The sequence below is a fragment of the Pinus tabuliformis genome, chromosome 8 (assembly GCF_031772625.1).
Source record: "Pinus tabuliformis cultivar Carrire ecotype Pingquan chromosome 8, CPIR1, whole genome shotgun sequence".
Taxonomy (NCBI): Eukaryota; Viridiplantae; Streptophyta; class Pinopsida; order Pinales; family Pinaceae; genus Pinus; species Pinus tabuliformis.
The window spans coordinates 289,606,743-289,631,677 of record NC_142294.1 but is presented as its reverse complement, the minus strand read 5'-3'; the positions used below and the strand labels follow the sequence as shown (position 1 = coordinate 289,631,677).

The following is a 24,935-nucleotide window of genomic DNA, read 5'->3' as shown; positions in this document are numbered from 1 at the left end:
ATGGCGAGGAAACAATACAGCACACCAGTAAACCACTTCAAGCTAAGAGAACAGGCCTAAAAGTGAAAGAAGGGTAGCACAATTCTAACGACGAGAGCCACCGAAAGCTTACCTCTGTTAGCAGAAACAGTCCTGCCACAGAGACGCTCAGCCATAAAAGGTCTGATACAGGAAGGCGGAATGCAAACAGTGGGAAGGAGAGCCAAGATCGCCATGGTAATATCAGCAAGAACCTCGCCTTGGACGGAGTGAGCAGTTAATGCAAAATGCAGGCCAGATCTCCCTCACTTAAGGTTAATCTGCTTGAGCCAGATACTCTTGTGGATAACTGCGCTGGTCTGCAGCTGGCAGTACCACGCTCTTCCGCCTGTCATTAAAAACTTCGGCTGTCATTTAATACACCCGCATCTGGGTGAAGCCATTTTGACATTACAAACATGATAAAATTTAAATATAAGATCCCTCTTGCACCACAAACAGGTGTATCCCCTTGGAAAACACCATCAAAATAAGCAAGTTCCTTTCGACAACAATTTTCCTTAAAAACTTCTCGTTTGAAGGTTGTTTGAATGTTCGGAGAATTGCCAAACTTTGAGGGGAAATTTGAATAGGAAGAATAAACTTGTTTTCAAAGACACTACTATTAGGACCAACCATACCCACTAAACTATTAATATAGGAAGATGTTTATATTCCTTAACCAAAATGTTGTTATCCTAAGCATGTAAACTTTATTCAATAAAATTTCCTCTTCCTTGGACCTCAAAACCCTAAATATCCTCTACCTCTTTCCAACTTGGATTGAATAACAACAAAATAGTATAAGTGTTGAATATTTTATTCTTTTTCTTGCATAATGGGAACCTACTTAGCTATTCCAACTTCTCTTTTTCAATACTTCTTGGGTGAGGACCTTATTTTGAAGGGAAAGCTACAAACAATTTGATATTTTTAAAGGAAAGTTCATGTTCCATATTGATTTTGCACCATTGAATTGTCTCACCCTTACCCATCCTTTCACATAATACCTTATATCCACCTTAGGAGTGTATATATGTCTAGGTGGATTCTTTGACCAAATCAAATCTCATCAAAATCTCAAATTCTAACATCGTTGGAATTTAGGTTAGTGATGCATGCTTCCCACATCACTTCATCTTCATCTCCCACCCTAATCTCCTGAACACATTTCCATTCCTAACTCTGAGTCTTGTAGCTACTTGACTTAGACAAAACAATCCGTGTTCATGAAGCACATTAATAAGATTTTATGAGAGAACTTGCACAGGTTTCCACAATCCACCTAATGGTCTTCACTTAACCTAATTCTAATCCCATTTTATACCTTTTAAACAAACTATGTATCAATCAAAAGAAAAGTAAGCATAGTTGCCTTCCAAATTTTAAATCATTATGGCAATTCTTTGATGGATTCTTGATCCATTTCTTAACAAAATCAGGAGTTATTTTTTGCACAATTCCCAAACACCAAATATGCTTACTAGTATTTAGCCTCCAAACTTTCTTTGTGATGAAATATTTTACAAATGAATGGATGTTTTTAAGATGACATCCACCTAATACTTTAGCAACATCAAAGACATTCAAAAAATAGAGACAAATTCTAAAATGAAGTTGATTAAGACCAACCTACTTGTTGTGGACAACGATCTATTACTTCATACTAACAATGTACTCTCTATTTTGGCTATTAGCCAATCTCAATCTTTTACTCATAAGTATTTGGTTAAAAAAAACCCAAATACTTCTAACCATATTACAAATTAGTGTGTTGGTAATGAAACAGTTGGGTAAAAAATATGACACAAATCAAGATGTAAGGCTCAAAACCCTTTGTATGCATTACTATACTAGAAAGTTCATAACCTAGACATACATCTATTTCGATTTTTCTTCATTCAACCTTAGATGCTAGGAGAGATGGTTTTAGTGGAGCATAATAGGCTCCTCTCACACGTGCCATAGATTTGTGATATACTCATCTTATACATCTTTCTCTTGGACCACCTCTTCATTTTTTAAGTCAACGATCTAGGCTTTAGATCATACCTCTATTATGTTTTTACTTTTTGTCCCTTGTTTTCTTTAGACATCATTATACCTAAAACTCCCATTGACCTAATTCCATGGCCATTTGTCAAACATTAATACATTTATCTTATCTTATCTTATCTAAATTATTTTATTATTATTATTAATTTTCTAATATTAATTTTTTCATTAAAAATTTCAAATTTCAAATTTTAATTTAATAACATCATATTAAGTTAAACATGCCATATCGTGGGTGAGTTGTAAATTACATCTTAATTTTTTAAAATTAAATAATAAACCACTTTCATTTTATTTTATTGAAAAATTCAAACAATAAAATCTTTTAATTAATTTATCTAAAAAAAATTATTTAATAAACCAACACAAAAGATAAGGATCGGATCATGGGCCCCAAGGGTTTGTCCCTATCATTTTGGTCTTTTGATAAGATTATGAGATAACTTGTATAGGTTTCCAAAAACCACCTAATGGTCTTCAACTAACCTAACTCTAATCACATTTCCTACCTTTTAAACAAACCATGTATCAATCAAAAGAAAAGTAAGCATAATCGCCTTGCAAATTTTGAATCGTTATGGCAATTCTTTGATGGACTCTTGATCCATTTCTTAAGAAAACCAGGAGTTATTGTTTGCACAATTCCCAAACACCAAAAACCCTTACTAATATTTATCCTCCAAACTTTCTTTGTGATGAAAGATTTTACAAATGGATGGATGTTTTTAAGATGCCATCCACCTAATACTTTTGTTGAGAATAGTAACAAGAAATGCTAAAGATAACATTCCTATAGATAGCATTTCAAGATACATTCCAATTTTAATTAGTCCCTAAATTAAAACTATGAATTAAAATTCGAATTTGAGGTCAACAGCTATCTGTAAAATAATTAATTAATTCATCTTGAGTTAATTAGTTAGACAAAATCAAACATGAAGTCTATGTGAAGACATGCAACAATTATCCCTTTGATTGAGGAAGTTACCCCTTAATTAAGGAGATAAGGATGAGTTGTAATTTGAGTGGTAATTAGTTAGCTCAGTTAACTGAGTTAAGTCCAGCTAGATTAGTTCCAACAGTTTGTGGAACTGATTGTGAGTTCAGTTAGTCAATGCATGCATGCATGCAACTAGTGTACTTCAGATAATTGAATATTCTCTCATAAATAACTCATGCATGTCAGTTCAGACAGAAACCCAGTTGAGATCAAAGGATGGGACAATGTACTGTCAGTTGCAGGAATATTCCCATGAGTATATCTCTTGCATGCAGAAGGAATTCGTTCCTTGAGGATTGCGTAGTTATTTTTGAGGTTGGTGAGCAGTGTGTGAGGTAATTACACACAGGCGGTAGCTTGAGGACCTAGGAGAAACTGCGCAAGGAAATAGGAGGCTTGGAGGACTGAAGGAAGGCATATGTGTTGTCTATTCTGTCTATGAGCAATAGTGAGGGATTGTACTAAGAGCTAGATAGCTTGAGAGCTAAATCTTTGTGTAATCCTGAGATATTTTCACTTGTATGATAATATAGATAGCGGGGTTTTTTAGCTGAGGCTTTCCCCAGAGTATTCTTTTGTGTTTCATGTGTGATTGATTTCTTCTTCATATGTTATATGTGTTCTATTTGATCTTGCTCAAAATCGATTAAGCTTCCACAAGTTTGTCTGTAGAAGTAGATCAAGTATATTTCTTTAGTATATTACATTATCATGTGATCTATAGTGAGATTTTCTACATGGTATCGGAGCTGAAGTGATCAAAGCAGAGAACAATATACAAAGAAGGGAGAAGTTTGAAGTTTGAAGTTCTTGATTATAGAAATCGAATTCTTATCACATCTCAAATTTCACCAATGGCGTTCAATGGTTTGAGACACGAGTATGTCCTAGATGGCAGCTTGAATTATATAGCCTGGAAGGATCGCATGGAAGCGGTATTAGAGGAAAATGGTTTGAAGGACTTCATTGATCAAGAAGTCCCCAAGCCAACAGCAGCAAATGCCCAAGAATTGGTGAAATGGAAGAAATGTGTGGCTAGAGCGAGGAGGATTCTTCTTGAGGGAGTTCGAGACCATATTGTCTCAAGTCTCCATGGGAAGGAGACACCGTTTCAATGTGGAAGACATTGAAGGATCTATATTAGAATAGCAGCGATCAGAGGAAGCTGGCGCTGAAAGACAAGCTTAGGAAAATCAAGTGTGAAAAGGGCGACACGATCTCTACATATATGAACAAGCTCACCACTTGCAAGGATGAGCTTGGAAGTGTAGGAATCACGACAGCCGATGATGACATGGTGAGTCTTGCTCTCCTCGATCTTCCTAAGAGCTGGCATAGCTACCAAGACTCAGTAAATGGAAGAGAGAAACTTCCAGATTGGGAACGACTGTGGTCGGATCTGATGCAGGAGGAGATCAGGAGAAGCACCAGAGATGGTTCTTCATCAAAGCATGATGATGAAGAAAATATAGCCTTAGCGAGTAAGGCGAGGAAAGGGAAAGGGAAGGCTTCCCATTCCAAATCGATTTCTTCCCATGGTGGGAAGAAGATTGACAAATCTAAAGTGTGATGCTTTAATTGTCATGAGGTGGGCCATTATGCAACAAATTGTCCACAGAAGAAATCCAAGAAGGGATCCTCAAAAGGATTAGATGGTGAGGCACTGACCTCATAGTTCAAATTGGATTTTGTTATTTTTAAGTATGTTCTATGCTAGAGCAATTTATTTAAATTTTCACAGTTAGCAATCACATCAGCATTAAGATAAATTGCAGATAGAACATAAATATAAATCGGAGAAGAAAAGCTAAGACAAGAGGACACAAGATGTGGCGCTAGCTAGGGACAAACCCTACAACGTGGGGAAACCCTTGATCAATTCTTCTTTTATTTTCTTCAAAGTTCAGTAGAGAAAGAGAGAGAGAGAGAGATAATACATTTACAACAGAAGTCAACACTTTGACTTATCTAGATCTAGCATAGATCATTTCGTATAACGATGAGATCAGTTGAAGACATTCTGCTTCAACTGATTCTCCAAGGTGACTCCTTCACCTATCATCATGCTGCATTTGGTTCTCATGTTGTACCATTGCATACTGCACCATGCTGCACTAATCATGATTATCATCATGCTGCCCATGTCCATGATCTTATCCATCATCATGCTACCCTTCATGTCCATGATCTCATTCATCATCATCATGCCCTTCATGTCCATGATCATCATTCATCATCATGCTACCCTTCATGTCCATGATCATCATTCAACTTCATGCTGCCCATACTAATGTGCATCATCATCATGTTGTTGCCTTAACAGATGGCATTCTATCACTGTTGTTCATTGTGATAGGGCTGCTACAGGTATGCCATTCTATCACTGTAGATTATGCTTAGAGTGTAATAGAAACAGTCATCACTTAAATACTCTCCAACATGATCACATCAATGCTGAGACTGAGATAGAAACTACACGATTACTATGATCTCTATTATACCCAGACAATGAGGATAGTAAGGGCACAAAAAACACTTCTGTATATGCCAAGATTAATAGCACGGACTTCATGCTAATGTTGTAACCTTATCTGCAGTCCTTTCTTCTTCATCCATCTGTGATCTACAAAGTATGAGATCTGAGATTCATCTAGACTGCACCTACAGGTGTGCTGAGAATGGAACCTACTCCAGACCTTAGTTAATGATGTGTCCTCATCGAATTAGATCATGTACCTGAGATCTGGCCATGACTGCACCTAATGCCCAACTGAGGTGCAGTCAAGCCCTAATGTGAATCTTCTTCTAATTGCAGATATGAGAAGTCTATCTCTCCTTGACTGCGTATACCTATAACCAATGCTCAATTGAAATTTCAGAGATAAGTGCGAGGATATGATCTGTAGCTTCTTGCTCCTTGACTGCGGCTCCTTTCTCCTTGACTGCGGCTTCACCTTTTTGCTAGTTCAGTCCTCTTCTTGATTGCGGCTATTACTTCTGGACAACGTAGTGTATAAGGCTTCTGTACAGTGTGTTAGGGCCTGTTCATAAGGCTTCTTGACAACGTGTTAGGGCATGTTCATAAGGCTTCTTGACAGTGTGTATTAGGGCCAGTTCATAAGGCTTCTTGACAGCGTGTATTAAGCCTTTCCTTAACCACGTTGACAGTGTATATGAGCTCCCTTGACTGCAGCTAGGGCATGGCTTGACTGCGGCCAGAATACTCCATAGACAGCATATAGGTGTCTCTGTTTGCTGCATAGATCGACCTGCAGCTAGGGCATCACCATTAGGCCAACATATTATTCTTGGTGTCTCACTCCTTCTCCAAAAACCCAAGACGTGGAGAGGAGGAGATCACCTCAAGAATGTGTTGCAAATGACATCAAAACTCTTCTATTTATACCAAAAACGTATAGGTTGAATGGACATGACGTTTGGGCTTCTTGAGCCTACATAAGTTGTTGGTCGGCTTGATAATAATTCCATAATCAAAATAAATTCATATCTCCATAAATACTTATCAGAATTGGATGATCTTTAGATTAATCCTACACCTCCTGACAAGAGGGATCCAATAAAAATATCAGCTGCCATAAATAAGTTGACCCACATGGAGTTTGGCCCTAGTTGCCAATTTTAACACTCCCTCTCAACTAGGGAGAACTCCATCCGCTGATCCATATGTCCAACTGTACTATCTCTGCCATCAGTGCCCTGCACAACCTTGCTCAGCTCTACTCAACTCTACCCAGCTCTGCTAGCTCTGCTCTGCTCTGCTCAACTTAGCTCTGTTGAACTATGAAGAAGAAGAATTGATCGAGAATGTCTCATACCATTCTCCACTGACCCGAAGTCAATCTCAGAGTGCGTACCACTGGTCCTAGACCAGTCTCAGCCGACCCAAAGTTAGCGTCATAGTGGGTACCACTCCTACTACTGGTCCCAAACCAGTATCATCAGTCTCAGAGAGTGTACCACTAGTCCCAAACTAGTCTCAACCAACCCAAAGTCAGTGTCATAACATGCACCACTCTCACTGGTCCCAGACCATTCTTCCACTGACCCTAAGTCAGTCTCAGAGTATGTACCACTAGTCCCATAGCAGTCTCAACCAACCTGAAGTCAACGTCATAGTAGGTAAAACACCTACCACTGGTCCCATACCAGTATCATTGATCCCAGATCAATGAAGGTCATCCTAGCATAGGGAGTACGGTAGATACAGCGATGCATCCATCGGTACTACTATGGTCCCTATCCTCATTTCCCTGCTCATTGATCAGATGAGAGGTACTTCCCATGAGTCCCAGACTGCATGGGTAGGATGCCTCGACAGGAGAACTAATCATCCTGCTACACACGAGAGCGAATCATCCTATCCCACAAGAAATCTAATCATCTTGTTCCACAAGAGAGCGAATCATCTTGTCCATAGGAGAGTGAATCATCCTGTTCCAAAATAGAACGAATCATCTTATCCACAGGAGAGCGAATCATCCTGTCCACAGGAGAGCGAATCATCCTGTCCCACAAGAGAGCGAATCATCTTGTTCCACAAGAGAGCGAATCATCTTGTCCACAGGAGAGCGAATCATCCTGTCCCACAAGAGAGCAAAATCATCTTGTCCACAGTGTGCACCACCAGGGGAGGGTGAGTCACCCTGTGGTCGTATGTTGCTCTAGTAAGAACTGCAAGCCCCTAGAGCTCCCAGATCTCAATGTATGCAACATGCAGGACCCTTTTACAAGGGTCTTTCGACGACTCCAAGTCGTTTGGGATAATCACAAATTTGATCTTTCCCCGGGGCTCTGACAAAGTGTAGCGACCTGTACATCATCTCAGTGCGATGGAGCCTCCTTTCTCATTGACTTACCATATCCCAGATAAGGCAGTATCTGATGTATATCTACTGTAGCAATCATTGAATATGGGATTCCTCAATAATCGAATCCCACCTCGGGTTGTCATAGAGAATCACAGTGGTATTCATCATGTGTACAACCAGGGAACTTCATACAAGGTCATACTCGTAGTTATGTATCTGGTCTTGGCGATACTTATAACAACCAACTTCTGCTTCCTGCTCATCCATGATATCGAAGCAGAATCCAAAGAGATCCAGCACTGAAAAGTGCTCTAGTGATCCTCCACACTGCCTGCCCAGTCAACATTCAAACAATCATGCAGTTTTCATATTTCCAGCAATGTATCTCAATCCATGAGATATTGTGCCCCGAAGATATTCTTGGCATCAATCCAGTGAGGCTCAACCAAATATGAGCTCACCATGCTAATTGCAAAACATATGTTCAGAATCCAACTCCCTCTTACTTCTGCAAATGAGAGGGTTTGCACCTGTCAGACATAGGTTGTCCTTATGAGGTGCCAGTGTGAGAGGTCTATCATCCATAACCTTTGGGTAATGGTTTGGATCAGTTTCACTCCTAGTGAATCTCAACTTCATCAAATAGCTATCAATCCTCTCATACTACACCCGAGGAGTTTTGTTTCAAGCCATAGAGGGCTTTCATCCACCTGTATATATGAGATTCCCATTCATGAATCTCAAACTCCAAAAGTTGTTCCAAACCTGTGGACCTGCTACATGAGGGGAATGGTCCCCTTGTAAGATTTTCCTTCGTTACATCTCAAACATGTACCTTCATGCTCTTTTTTTTTTTTTTTGAATTCAGGCATCCCGGTCACCATCTGACTCATAGACCTCCAGTGCTGAGTCAATGAACATGGTCCCCAGTGGACTTGATACAATCCTGAACTCTAAACATATTTGAAAAATCTATTTTCAAACACGTACCTTTCCATCGATGAGTGCCACGCTGAAACCTTAAACTTCCATTTCCAAGATGGACACCAGGTTCTTCTTGCGATCAAGTACATAAAAGAGATTTTGTGTTTCCTTGCTTTCTTTGAAGAGACGACTGTGTCCTTGATGACCTGCTTCTCTACCATTAGACACTCCTTCGCATAAGGGTCGAACTTATTGTAACCAAGGCATCTGCCTTTCCTTCCATCCTTAGATCCGAACTTCCCAATGAAGTGATCTTTAGGTAGGCCATCAGAAATTTCCACTGCGCCAGTCTGATAATATTCTCTACTTCGACTTCACCATGGGTGAATTATGAGGAACCCATTGATCCTTTTGTCTTGTCCCAACTATCTTCAGTGATTGCTCTTTCACTCTTGCTTGGGCATTTTCTTCACCTCATCTATGATACCATGCTAATTTTAGGTATGTTCTATGCTAGAGCAATTTATTTAAATTTTCACAGTTAGCAATCACATCAGCATTAAGATAAACTGCAGATAGAACATAAATATAAATCGCAGAAGACAAGCCAAGACAAGAGGACACAAGATGTGGCGCTAGCCAGGGACAAACCCCACAATGTGGGGAAACCCTTGATCAATTCTTCTTTTATGTTCTTCAAAGTTCAACAGAGAAAGAGAGAGAGAGAGATAGTACATTTACAACAGAAGTCAACACTTTGACTTATCTAGATCTAGCATAGATCATTTCGTATAACGATGAGATCAGTTGAAGACATTCTACTTCAACTGATTCTCCAAGGTGACTGCTTCACCTATCATCGTGCTGCATCTGGTTCTCATGTTGTACCACTACATACTGCACCATGTTGCACTAATCATGATTATCATCATGTTGCCCATGTGCATGATCTTATCCATCATCATGCTGCCCTTCATGTCCATGATCTCATTCATCATCATGTTGCCCTTCATGTCCATGATCATCATTCATCATCATGCTTCCCTTCATGTCCATGATCATCATTCAACTTCATGCTGCCCATACTAATGTGCATCATCATCATGTTGTTGCCTTAACAGATGGCATTCTATCACTGTTGTTCATTGTGATAGGGCTGCTACAGGTATGCCATTCTATCACTGTAGATTATGCTTAGAGCGTAGTAGACACAGTCATCACTTAAATACTCTCCAACATGATCACATCAATGCTGAGATTGAGATAACAACTACACGATTACTATGATCTCCATTAGACCTAGACAGTGAAGATAGTAAGCGCACAAAAAACACTTATGTATATATCGAGATTAATAGCACAGACTTCGTGCTAATGTTGTAACCTTATTCGTAGTCCTTTCTCCTTCATCCATCCGTGATCTACAAAGTATGAGATCTGAGATTCATCTAGACTGCACCTACAGGTATGCTGAGAATGGAACCTACTCCAGACCTTAGTTAATGCTGCGTCCTCATCGAATTAGATCATGTACCTGAGATCTGGCCATGACTGCACCTAATGCCCAACCGAGGTGCAGTCAAGCCCTAATGTGAATCTTCTTCTGTTTGCAAATATGAGAAGTCCGTCTCTCCTTGACTGCGTATACCTGTAACCAATGCTCACTTGAAATTTCAGAGAGAAGTGCGAGGATCTGATCTGTAGCTTCTTGCTCCTTGACTGCGGCTCCTTTCTCCTTGACTGCGGCTTCACCTTTTTGCAAGTTCAGTCCTCTTCTTGGCTACGGTTATTACTTTTGGACAACGTAGTGTATAAGGCTTTTGTACAGTGTGTTGGGGCCTGTTCATAAGGCTTCTTGACAGCGTGTTAGGGCTTGTTCATAAGGCTTCTTGATAGTGTGTATTAGGGCCAGTTCATAAGGCTTCTTGACAGCGTGTATTAAGCCTTTCCTTAACCACGTTGACAATGTATATGAGCTCCCTTGACTGCAGCTAGGGCATGGCTTGACTACGGCCAGAATACTCCTTAGACAGTGTATAGGTGTCTCTGTTTGCTGCATAGATCGACCTGCGGCTAGGGCATCACCATTAGGCTAGTATATTATTCTTGGTGTCTCAATCCTTCTCCAAAAACCCAAGACGTGGAGAGGAGGAGATCACCTCAAGAATGTGTTGCAAATGACATCAAGACTCTTCTATTTATACCAAAAACGTATAGGTTGAATCGACATGATGTTTGGGCTTATTGAGCCTACATAAGTTGCTGGTCGGCTTGATAATAATTCCATAATCAGAATAAATTCATATCTCCATAAATACTTATAGGAATCGGATGATCTTTAGATCAATATTACACCTCTTGACGAGAGGGATCCAATAAAAATATCAGCTGCCATAAATAGGCTGACCCACATGGAGTTTGGCCCTATTTTCCAATTTTAACAGATTTTACCCTCATCGCATGCATGGTTTCATCGATGGTGGGTTGTGTTTGGTACCTGGACAGTGGAGCCTCATTCCACATGACCGACAACAAGAGTTTATTTAGTACCTTGGAGGAGAAGGACCTAGAGATGCACATAGAGATGGGCGATGATGGAAAGTACTGTGTTTCAGGTGAAGGCACGGTTGTGTTTCAGAGGGAGCATGGAGCTCCTCTCACCTTGACTGATGTAAAGTATGTGCCTGGACTGAAGAAGAACCTAGTATCCGTCGCAATGTTGGAAGACAAAGGCTATGATGTAGTCTTCAGTAAAGGAAAGGCATTCTTGAGACACATCGCCACGGGACAGACCAAGGGGATTGGGATTCAAGTGAAGAATCTCTACAAGCTGGAGGTTGATGATTGTGCTGCATTGAATTCTAAAGCAGAGTTGGTGCAAAGCCAAGATATTGGTGAGCTATGGCATAGAAGAATGTGCCACTTCCACCATGGGGCCTTGAAGATCATGCAACAGATTTCTACTGGACTTCCCAAGGGTAAACTTGAGCAAGTGGATACATGCAAAGGTTGTACCTTGGATAAGTATGCAAAATCTTCCTTTCAGGATCGAGATAGTCGAGCTAAAGCAATCTTGGAGCAAGTTCATACAAATGTGTGTGGACCATTCTCGACAACGTCCACCGCTAAACAAAGGTACTATGTTATTTTCGTTGATGATTTTTCTTATAGATGCTGGATCTATTTCATGCAGAAGAAGGATCAAACCTTCTCAAGGTTTTGTGAGTTCAAAGCCTTGGTTGAGAAAGAATTAGGAAAGAATATCAGGGCCTTGAGAAGCGACAATGGTGGAGAGCACGTCTCTCAAGAGTTTAAGGACTTCTGTATAGCAGAAGGAATTAAACGGGAGTTGACGGCACCCCATAACCCACAACAGAATGGGGTGGCCGAAAGGAAGAACAGAACGATTGTGGGACCAGCTCAGGAAATGCTACATGACTAAGGCCTACCACTTCATTTGTGGGCTGAGGCATGCAATACAATGGTATACTTGTAAAATAGAAGCCTGCATCGCATATTGGGGATGAAGACACCAGAGGAGGCTTTCTCCGGGAAGAGACCAGATGTGAGTCACTTCGATAATTTTGGCTCATCAGTATTTTTCCATGTGACCAAAGATGCCCGGAAAAAACTTGAGCCAACAACTGAGTTGGGGATACTTGTGGGGTACACTGATACACCCCACAACTATCGGGTGTTCTTGCCTACCAGTCAGAGGACAATGGTATGCAGAGATCTAAAGTTCGACGAGCAGAAGGCCATGTGAGTATCCCTTGAGAGGGAGCTCAAGTTGCATGCAGAGGAGGAACTTTTGGTTCCTAAGGAGGAGGAGCCTCAGACTGATGCGGAGCAACTCCATGTAGAGGATCCAGAAGTGGAGACATCCACTCATGCAGAGTCTTCCAAAGATGGGCGAAAACACTCAAGGGAAGCTCACAGATTGTTGATGGATGCGAGAGAGAAAGTGGGAGCCATCTTCTCAGTGCACACAGAGGAGATCACCTAAGCGGTACACTGGTTACGTGGCCCTTGTTGGGGAATGTATAGAGACCGAACCATCTTTCTTCGAGGAAGCAGTGCAGCAGCCAGTTTGGGTTGATGCTATGGTGGAGGAGTATGACTCCATAGTTCGGAACAATGTTTGGGATGTTGTTCCAAGATCAGAGAACAAGTTAGTGGTGAGTTCCCGTTGGCTTTACAAGGTAAAGCAAGCAGCTGATGGTAGTGCGGAGAAACATAAGGCAAGGTTTGTTGCCCATGGTTTCTCACAAGTCGAGGGGATTGACTATGATAAGACTTTTGCTCCTGTAGCAAGGTACTCATCTATTAGATCGACGTTGGCACTATTAGCACATATGGGTTGGAAGATCCATCAGATGGATGTGAAGACTGCATTCCTCAATGGAAAGATTGAGGAAGAGGTGTACATAGAGCAACTGGAAGGATTTGAGACCTTCGATCGTGAGTCGCATGTGTGCCGACTCAAGAGAGCTTTGTACGGGCTGAAGAAAGCACCTTGTGCTTGGTACACCAGGATCGACAACTACTTCAATGAGTTGGGCTTCATAAAGAGTGAAGCAGATGTGAACTTATACCACATCATGGTAGAAGGTAAGCCATTGATCATTGTTCTTTATGTTGATGATCTAATATTAACAGGTGATGATCAGTTGATCAAGTCTTGCAAGGTCCGAGTTCGAGATGAAAGACATGGGTCTCATGCACTACTTTCTAGGCATGGAAGTGTGGCAGAAGGATGGGGAAGTGTTTGTGTTTCAAGGCAATTATGCCAATGAGATACTCAGGAAATTCCACATGGAGAAGTGCAAGCCCATGTAGACTCCTCTAGCAGGTAACTAGAGGAAGGAGGATGCTACTTTAGGTGAGGTAGTAGCTCCTACTGTGTATTGGCAACTTGTGGGTTCATTGATGTATTTAGTGAACACATGGCCAGATTTGTGCTTTGTGGTGAACCAGCTGAGTCAAGCAATGGTTCAGCCTACCAAGTTGTTTTGGAAGGCAGCTAAGCATGTGCTAAGATACCTCAGAGGCACATCTCAGTATGGATTATGGTACAGACGGACAGAGGGAGTGAAGCTTCAGGGCTTCACAGATGCAGATTGGGTAGGGAGTCCATCAGATCAGAAGAGCACTTCAGGAGGAATTTTCAACCTTGGTTCAACTGTAGTTTCTTGGTACAGCAAGAAACAGAGGTCAGTTGCACTTAGCTCAGCAGAGGCTGAATACATGGCTGCAAGCCAGGTAGCATGTGAGGCCATTTGGATGCAGAAAATTCTAGTTGGGTTGTTTGATCAGAGGATGGATCCAACTGTGATCTATTACGATAATCATAGTTGTATCAAACTCTCTGAGAATCCAGTATTTCATGACAGGTCCAAGCACATCAATATCTGGTATCATCATCTTTGAGACTGTGTGGTGAAGAGGATCATGTTGTTGCAGTATGTTTCGACCGAGGAGCAGGATGTAGATATTTTGACTAAGGCATTGTCAAAATGCAAATTCGAGTTCCACAGAGACAGGATCGGGGTGACAAATTTCTTGTTGAGAGGGAGTGTTGAAAATAGCAACAAGAAATGCTAAAAATAGCATTCTTATAGATAGTATTTCAGGATACATTCTAATTTTAATTAATCCCTAAATTAAAATTGTGAAATAAAATTCAAATTTGAGCTCAGCAGTTGTTTGTAAAATAATTAATTAATTCATCTTGAGTTAATTAGTTAGACAAAATCAAACATGAAGTCTATGTGAAGACATGCAACAATTATCCCTTTGATTGAGGAAGTTATCCCTTAAGTAAGGAGACCAGGATGAGTTGTACTTTGAGTTATAATTAGTTAGCTCACTTAACTGAGTTAAGTCCAATTAGATTAGTTCCAACAGTTTGTGGAACCGATTGTGAGTTCAGTTAGTCAATGCATGCATGCATGCAACTAGTGTACTTCAGATAACTGAATATTCTCTCATAAATAACTCATGCATGTCAGTTTAGACAGAGACCCAGTTGAGATCAAAGGATGGGACAATGTACTATCAGTTGCAGGAATATTCCCATGAGGATATCTCTTGCATGCAGAAGGAATTCTTTCCTTGAGGATTGTGCAGTTATTTCTGAGGTTGGTGAGCAGTGTGTGAGGTAATTACACATAGGTGGTAGCTTGAGGACCCAGGAGAAACTGCGCAAGGAAATAGGAGGCTTGGAGGATTGAAGGAAGGCATATGTGTTGTCTATTTTGTCTATGAGCAACAGTGAGGGATTGTACTAAGAGCTGGATAGCTTGAGAGTTAAATCTTTGTGTAATCCTGAGATATTTTCACTTGTATGATAATACAGATAGCGGGGTTTTTTAGCTGAGGCTTTCCCCAGAGTATTCTTCTGTGTTTCATGTGCGATTGATTTCTTCTTCATCTATTATATGTGTTCTATTTGATCTTGCTCAAAATCGATTAAGCTTCCGCAAGTTTGTTTGTAGAAGTAGATCAAGTATTTTGCTTTAGTATATTGCATTATCAGGTGATCTACAGTGAAAATTTCTACAACTTTATCAACATCAAGGACATTCAATAAATAGGAATAAAATCTAAAAAAAGTTGACTAAGACCAACCTACTTGTTCTGGAAAATGATATATTACTTCAAACTAACAATGTACTCTCTATTTTGGCTATTAGCCAATCTCAAACTTTTATTCACAAGTTGCTTTGGTTTAAAAAAAAGCCAAATACTTCAATCCATCTTACAAATTAGTGTGTTGGAAAATTGGGTAAAAAATATAACTCAAATAGAGATGCAAGGTTCAAAACCCTTTGTATGCATTACTATAATAGAAAGTTCATAACTCATGATTTCTCAAGTCCAAGCCCAAACTTCTTACTACTAAAAAACTTTATTTTCTTAGATTTTTATTTTTTCTAAAGGTGGAAAAACCTATCATAACTCAATTGTCAACACTAGTGAGGCCATCCTTGACTACTATTTAGGACTACGATTTAACACATTGTCATTATTCAAGAAAAACCACACCATCTAAAATAACTTGTTAGTTGTTTGTAAGAGGGCATACTTTCACCCTTGTCAAATGCCTCTAGTCTTGGGCCATTAACCTATTTCCTTACATTTGAGGAAGACGATCTCTTAGCCAATCAAACATTATTTTAGGCCTTTCTCTAGGACCAAAAAGGTTGTTTCAACCCTTGATAGTATCCCAAGGTACCAAGTATGCCATGTACTCCATCATTGCTAAGGCTAGGCAAAGCTTGTATGATATCAAGTATCCAACTCAAATTGGCTCCATATATAAAACTAAGATACTAAACCCACTTGTAGTTTTACATTATATCCAGGATAATTACTACATTAAAATTCATATAAAAGAGATAAAAATAGTTTTACTCTAGACATGACAACACTTATTCCAACTTCTCTTTTGATTCTTTTCCCAGACATACATCTATTTCAATGTTTCTTCATTCAATCTTAGATACTAGGAGAGATGGTTTTAGTGGAGCAGAATAGGCACCTCTTACTCATGCAATAGATTTTTGACACACTCATCTTATACATCTTTCTCTTGGACCACCTCTTCGTTTTTTATGTCAACGATCTAGGCTTTAGGTCATACCTCTATTATGTTTTTACATTTTGTCCCTTGTTTTCTTTAGACATCTTTATACCTAAAACTCCCATTGACCTAATTCTATGGACATTTGTCAAACATTAATACATTTATCCTATCTTATCTTATCTAAATTATTTATTATTATTATTATTACTTCTAATATTATTTTTTTCATTAAAAATTTCAAATTTCAAATTTTAATTTAATAACATCATATTAAGTTAAACATGCCATATTGTGGGTGAGTTGTAAATTACACCTTAATTTTTAAAAATTAAATAATAAGCCACTTTCAATTTATTTATTTGAAAAATTTAAACAATAGCATCTTTTAATTAATTTATGTAAAAAATTTATTTAATAAACCGACACAAAGATAGGGATCAGATCATGGGCCTTATTCATGGGCCCCAAGGGTTTGTCCCTATCATTTTGATCTTTCGATAAGATTATGAGATAACTTGTATAGGTTTCCACAATCCACCTAACTATCTTCACCTAACCTAACTCTAATCCCATTTCCTACCTTTTAAACAAACCATGTATCAATCAAAAGAAAAGTAAGCATAGCCGCCTTCCAAATTTTAAGTCATTATGACAATTCTTTGATGGATTCTTGATCCATTTCTTAACAAAACTAGAAATTATTTTTTGCACAATTCTCAAACACCAAAAACCCTTACTAGTATTTAGCCTCCAAACTTTCTTTGTGATGACATATTTTACAAATGAATGGATGTTTTTAAGATGCCATCCACCTAATAGTTTAGCAACATCAAGGACATCCAATAAATAGGGATAAATTCTAAAATAAAGTTGATTAAGACCAACCTACTTGTTGTGGACAACGATCTATTACTTCATACTAACAATGTACTCTTTATTTTGGCTATTAGCCAATGTCAATATTTTACTCATAAGCATTTGGTTTAAAAAAACCTAAATACTTCAAACCATCTTACAAATTAGTGTGTTGGAAATGAAACAATTGGGTAAAAAATACGACTCAAATAGAGATGCAAGGTTCAAAACCCTTTGTATGCATTAATATACTAGAAAGTTCATAACCCATGATTTCTCAAGTCCAAGTCCAAGCCCAAACTTCTTACTACTTAAAAATTCTATTTTCTTAGATTTTTATTCTTTCCAAAGGTGGCAAAACCTATCATAAATCAATTGCCAACACTAGTGAGGACAACCATCCTTGGCTACTATTTAGGACTGTGAGTTAACACATTGTCGTTATTCAAGAAAAACCACACCATCTAAAATAACTTGCTAGTAGTTCGTAAGAGGGCATACATTCATCCTTGTCAGATGCCTCTAGTCTTGGGCCATTAACATATTTCTTTACATTCGAGGAAGATAAACTCTTAGCCAATCAAGCATTATTTTAGGCCTTTCTTTAGGACCAAAAAGGTTGTTTCAACCCTTGATAGTATCCCAAGATACTCAATATGTCGTGTGCTCCATCATCACTAATGATAGGCAGAGCTCATATGATATCAAGTATCCAACTCAACTTAGATCCATATATAAAACTAGGATACTAAACCTACTTGTAGTTTTACATTATATCTAGGATAATTACCACATTAAAATTTATATAAAAGAGATAAAGATAGTTTTACTCTAGACACGATTACACTTATTCCACCTTCTCTTTTGATTCTTTTCCTAGATGTACATCTATTTTGATGTTTCTTCATTCAACCTTAGATGTAAGGAGAGATGGTTTTGGTGGAGCAAAATAGGCTCCTCTCACTCATGCAATATATTTGTGACACACTCATCTTATACATTTTTCTCTTGGACCACCTCTTCATTTTTTAAGTCAATGATCTAGGCTTTAAATCATACCTCTATTATGTTTTACTTTTTGTCCCTTGTTTTCTTTAGACATCATTATACCTAAAACCCTCATTGACCTAATTCCATGGCCATTTCTCAAACATTAATACATTTGTCCTATCTTATCTTAGCTAAATTATTATTATTATTTTTTTTTCTAAAAAATTTCAAATTTCAAATTTCAATTTAATAACACTATATTAAGCTAAACATGCCATATTGTGGGTGAGTTGTAAATTACACCTTCAATTTTTAAAATTAAATAATAAACCACTTTCAATTTATTTATTTGAAGAATTTAAACAATAAAATCTTTTAATTAATTAATTTAATTTTTTTATTTAATATATATAAATAGTAAAGTATTTTTCAAATTTCAAGGCTATTGGATTGGGAAGATGGTCCTAGTCGAGTTCCCATAGTAGTTAGGGTTTCTCTAACCCTCTCCCTCTATGCCTAATTCTAGTCGCTACTGCTTCGATGCATGTTGACACCCATGTCTCCTCCCATTAGAATATGCATGGGGATATTTATGTTATCAACTTGTTCTTAGAAGCCACAAATTAGTCTGCCATTACCTTGCTCGATTAGATATGAGGATTTGCCTCAGACAATATTGTAGGTGTTGTTTGCGGTCTTTCTTCGTCGATCCTTGAATGTAGATTCAAAGGTTTACTCCGATGTTTTTGTTAATTCTCAATGGGCATCCATTCTTTTGGGGCATAATCCCACCTTTGAAAATAACATATGTGCCAAAAGGTCGAATGCAATCCCCAAGTTGGACTTATGACCCTTTGTCGCACATCAAAATATTGATATATTGAAGGAGATAGGATTAACAGGTAAATTTACAGGGCTTTGGTCCAGTCCTAACATTGTTTTTGAATGGTTTGTCGAGATTTGGAGTGATCATCAACTCGCTAGAATGTTTTATTGTGGTAAAGGTTTTTTTTACTTTTATTTTTGAAAACACAAAAGATAGGGATTAGATCATGGGCCTTATTCATGGGCCTCAAGGGTTTGTCACTATCATTTTGGTCTTTTGATTTCAATCTACACATGGAAATATCTTCACTCCCTGTCTGGCTTAGACTTCTATTTCTCCCCATTTTTTTTGGGGTAATTATCCCTTCACAACAATAAGAAACAAGCCGAGTCATTACATAACCCATGTAGAACCTAAAGACAACATTCTCACCTGTGCTATAGTATGTGTGGAAATAGATTTTGATAAGGGATTGACTAAGGCAACCTAGTTTGATCTAGAAGGATAAAACCATGTTCAATATCTTGATTACGAGTAGGTCCCTTTTAAATGTAAATCTTTCCATGTGTATGGGCACTTTGCCAAAAAGTTATCCAATCCAAAGGTTCCTCGTCTCTTTCAAAGTTGAATCCAATTCCCTAGAATGATGATGAACAAGGTTCAAGAAAGAGAAAAAAACAAGTCTCAAAGGAGTCTTAATTTGCCTTCTAGCTTCAACCTCCCTCCAAGCTAGATTTTCTCTCTAATAATAGATTTGGAGCTCTGCAATCTTAGGATGAAGTTGAAGGTGTTCATGATCCCAAATCATCTTTAGTTCCTTTCTAATCAAAGAATCTAGATTCTCCAAAAGTGAATGTAATTCCCATTCGAGGTCCTCTAAAAACTTCTCAAAGCAAGGCCTGGCTTAAGGAAAAGAAGTTCCACTTGCAAAAAAGAAGAAAGAGAAGGTTGGCGATAATGCATCTAAAATTAAGGTGATAAAGCCCCCCTTCTCTTCATCCTTTTCAGGGGTTTTAAAGAAAAACTCATTTCCATCCCTCCTTTGACCAGAGGCAGGAAACTCTGCCAAGAAAGAAATCCGAACTCCCAACAATCTCTAAACTACTTTGATTTTTTGGGGGGTACATTTTCACCAATTCTTGATTATATTATGTTTGGGTATCAATGTGTGTAAGCATTCTGTAAGAAACTACTCTTATAAGCAGGAAATAATAATTTTATGTTTTAGAAGGTCTAGAGTTGGATCCCTCCCTTTTTTCCTTTTGATGGGGAAGGATTGTTTTTTGTTTTGTCAACCATCTTCGCTCTAAATTTCTGAAGCAAATTTCCTTTGTAACTTTCTTCCATGCATTTGTCGTAGTATTTTCTAATGTATATATTTCCTAATTCTTGTTAAAAAAGAAGAAGTATTTTTTAAATTATTTACATAACAATGACAACTTAAATGTACCTAATGGAATAATGGAATAAAGTATATATATCTCCTTTTATATATCAATTTAGTATTTGAATGTGTTGTGATCTTAAAATTATATTATTAGTAATATAATTTAGATGGTTTAAATAAAAAGATACAACTTAAATGGGCCTAATTACGCGGTAAGGCGTTCCCTCTTAGAAAGACATCCCTAAAATGTGACGTGTGCGATTTTGAGCCATTGATTCTGTGTGTTAGATGATTGGGGTGTTTTCTGCCGTTGATTTAATCTGTTTTTTCATAGAATGATTTAATCTGTTTTTTTCCACCAGGTGGAAGACAGAGAGGGAGGATCTGGCAATGGGCCTCCTGGCGATGAGACTCGCAGTGACTGAACCGAAACTCTTCGCAGTGACTGAACCGAAACGTGTCTTTGCAGTGATGAAACGTGTCTTTCTTCTTGGTTTCGTGTCTTTCTTCCTGCCTGAGGGCCGCGTAGCCAGCGCAGCCTTGTGCTGTTATATCACTATTTCTACTGTCTGCTTCACGCATGGGATTTCTGCTCTTCTGGTTGCAAAATTCTTAGCGGTGTAGGTTGCAAAATTCTTAGCGGTGTAGGGCATAGGGCGACTCTGTAGGATTTGAACTTGTGACGTTTGCTTGGCAGCTGCCACATGCTGATTAATAGGCTGAGCCTCTGTTACCAAAAAACTTAGTCAGGAGACCCGTTTCTTGTTCCATTCCTGTTCCCGTTCATGTTCCAGTTTGCATCTTAACAGTACATAGAACATTACTAATCAATTTTATCGGCGGGGTTACATTTTTTATTCTCCCAAATCATCTAGCCCCAATTCGTGTTCCGTTCCTTTTCGGGTTTCTTGATTGTCATAGCTTAGGACTGAACTCACTTTGTTTAATGATTGAATCCCATTTTTGTCTCCAAAGAGACTCCGTGTCTATTGGCTAAATCTACTTTGTCTCATGTCCGAGCCCGACTTCATAGGAATAATTAGTTTCTCTTTTTAAGGTTAATATAGAGAAATATCTGATATTTGTTATTCAATTTGGGTAAATTTTCATTGACGATGCATCTGGATGAAATGTATATTATATTTTTTTATCTTTGGCTTGGTATGTTATATTTTTATATCTTGAAACTGCCTCCGTGGAGTTGTTTTTCTGCAGGAAAGAGGAGACATGCCAAGGTGTCTCTAGGGAAGATTTAGATGTACTGTATTTTTCAGGTTACATCCATGTTTGATAAGAGCTATCTATCTATCCATGTCTTGTATTAGCTTGTGCTGTTGTGGGTATTAAAACTGTCATAGAGGCTTCAAAATCCTTACTGGTGTTAGCACTAGGCATACATCCAGCAATGGATGCAATTTATGGTATCCTGGGACCTTCACCAGATGATTACCTTATACTATTCAACGGAAGAGAAAATCCTGATCAAAGTCACATGAACCAGACTTGGCAAAAACTTGGCAAATCCAATGTGGAGAGTCAACTTGGTGACATGGCAAAAATTGTCTTATTAAAAATGTCAGGAAACACACACTAAAAAATATGAGGAATATAAGCCTAGCAGAACTTAAACTTATTTACCAAAATTGAGCCTGACCGACTCTGACCAGGACTTTTGGCAAAGGTTTGACTCTGCTCACTAGCTTAGAGAGTGGAATCAACTCGCTAGTACTCGCACAGTTATAAAGAGTCCTGTTTCTAATGTTGTGATAATTGTTCATACAATTCTGATCAATTCTAATTTCTGATTGCTGCTGAAGAAACTTGAATCTGATGCAAATAAGATGCTATTCTACAGTTCAGTGTTGCGGAAGTCACAGATTAGTTGATGGGTTATGTCTGAAATGATTTAGTAGCACAGATTGTGATTCAGGCATTTTTTTCCCATTTTTTCAAAAATTCAGCAGCTGCTGCAGAAAAGTAACTTAGAAGGCGGATTTTCTCATTTTCATTGCACAGCGACTTTTTGCTGAGCTTTTACCCAGTTAATGATTTCAAACCCTTGTTGTTTTTTTGCTGAGTCCAAGTAGTGCAACACTATAACAGATATCTGAAACATACATAATTGCTTCTTCCTTAACAGTGTTCCTTTTCCCTAAGGCGTGGAACCATAGGAAGGTTTGGCTCCTATTAGGTGATAGGGTCCTAAATTGTGGGTGTTAGGGTTTCCAGACCTGCTGGGTTTGACCCACCCATGGGGGTGAAAGTCGGGTTGCCTGCTGAAACACATGAATTCAAATTGATGGTGAGTCAAACTTGATGTCAACAAGTTTAACTTGCTATGAATAACTCGACCTATGAGTACTTAGTGGGTTGTTCATGGGTCAACAATTTTTGACCTGTGGACCTGTCAGAAAACTCACCACCTTCTTTTATATATCTGAGAGAGTGAGTTTCTTTGCTTCATTTTCTTCTCTGTTTTTCCCTGATTTCTGCTCATCTCTCCTCAAGTTTTAGCTTACCTGATTTGAACTCACTTTTTTGCCTCTGCCAAGTTTTTTGTGCGCTGAGCCTGGTAACTGCAGTGTTTGGTCCCATCTAGGCATTTGTGTGATCTAGTGCACATCCTCCTTAGCACTCATCAGTTACAATTCAGGTGCCAGGAAGCATGAGAACCAGCAATTTTAGGCTTAATTTTTTTTACATGATTTATTAGAAATTAGGAAGGTAGGATCAGCGTGTTAACCAGCAGAGATAAGAGGCTTTTGAGTTCACTCCTCTTAGTTAATATAAGTTTTTGATGTGTCAGGTGTCGGGCCATCTCATTTGGCTGTGCCTCCGAGCTCTCTTTTTCTCAACATGATGTGATGCGAGATTTAGCCTTCTATCTGGCCAACCAGGATAGTACCATTCATTGTAAGAGGCTTTTTATGCCTAGCAAGGAGGATAATATTCCCACAAAATGGCTAACACTCAAAGATTAGGCATCTAAGGCTCAATTTGTTTCAATTCATACAGATCACTACTGAAACTTGTTTTCTTTAACTGCCTACACATTGAATCATTTTTTGATCAATCTACTTATGTTCCAAATTTATTAAGATGTTAGATAAACATTTTTTATCAGCATAGCATACTGACTTTTACATTTCTGGGAACTGTAGGTCCAATGGAAGAGCAAAATTGGTGTCAAATAAACTTTCCTGAGGTGGAAGTATTGACTTTGTTTTTCGCTGCCACTCGTTACTGTCTTCCAACATTTTTACATACCATGTCAAAACTGAAGGTTGCTATAATATACAATTACAGTTCTAAGCGTTCAACACTTCATGGACTGCCGAGTTTCCCTGCGTTTCCTCAAATAAAGTCTGTACTACGTCAGAGGTTGATTGTGTCTCCTCTTTATGAGTATTGTAGATCCTGAGAGAGCTTGGAAAAGTTGTCTGTATGCCTATGTGAGGGTTTGGGGAATATGACTTTATTGGATAAGGGACATGACTTTCCAAAGTCTCCAAAATTTCAAGAAATTAACTTTGACCACTCCAGTGATTTGGAGGAACTGCCTGGAAACATATGCAATTTAACTTACCTCCAGAAGTTATCTGTCACTAATTGTCATCTTATCCAAAAGTTACCTGATGACTTTGGGAGGTTAAGGTCACTTAGTGTGCTGAGATTGTCTGCATATGCCCAAGTTTGTCAATGCTTCCTCCTTCCATTTGTGCACTTCAGCAACTCGAATTTCTTGATATTTCATTATGCAGGTCTTCCCATGGATTGGATAAGGGACATGACTTTCCAAAGTCTCCAAAGTTTCAAGAAATTAACTTTGACCACTGCAGTGATTTGGAGGAACTACCTGGAAACATCTGTAATTTAACTTACCTCCAGAAGTTATCTGTCACTAATTGTCATCTTATCCAAAAGTTACCCGATGACTTTGGGAGGCTAAGGTCACTTAGGGTTCTGAGATTGTCTGCATATGCCCAAGTTTGTCAATGCTTCCTCCTTCCATCTGTGCACTTCAGCAACTTGAATTTCTTGATATTTCATTATGCAGGTCTTTGAAGGACCTTCCCATGGAATTTGATCAGCTATCAAACTTAAAGATTTTGGATATGAGGGAGTGCTCTGGACTGAAGAAGCTGCCTAAAGCATTAGCCAAACTAAGATCTCTCAGATGTGTAATCTGTGATGAGAGCACTGAACGACAGTGGCTGGCTATCAAGCCCTCTACCATGCCTAATCTCATAGTTGAGGTCATCGAAGAACGTTTTAATTTGGATTGGCTTGATGATTGAAAAAGTTCATGATGCCTCATCTTGGCTGCTTCAACGCCTTTAATTCAGTAACTTATGCTGGTGAATTCCCTAAATTTGAACAGAACAGAGGATTGCTTCTAAGATTGTATTTGATGTACAGGGATTATGTTCTTAGAATTTAAGGTTGTTGTGGTAGCCGAGGAT

At 38.6% G+C, this 24,935-nt stretch overlaps 1 protein-coding gene across 1 annotated transcript; it reads left to right on the top strand.

Moving 5' to 3' along the window:
* Nucleotides 1-24,906, top strand: LOC149235264 (uncharacterized). Its single transcript, XM_089368502.1, has 3 exons — nt 1-27; nt 23,897-24,163; nt 24,441-24,906. The coding sequence occupies exons 1-3, from the start codon at nt 1-3 to the stop codon at nt 24,768-24,770; spliced, it is 624 nt and encodes a 207-aa protein (XP_089224628.1). The 3' UTR covers nt 24,771-24,906.
* The last annotated feature ends 29 nt before the right edge of the window (nt 24,907-24,935 follow it).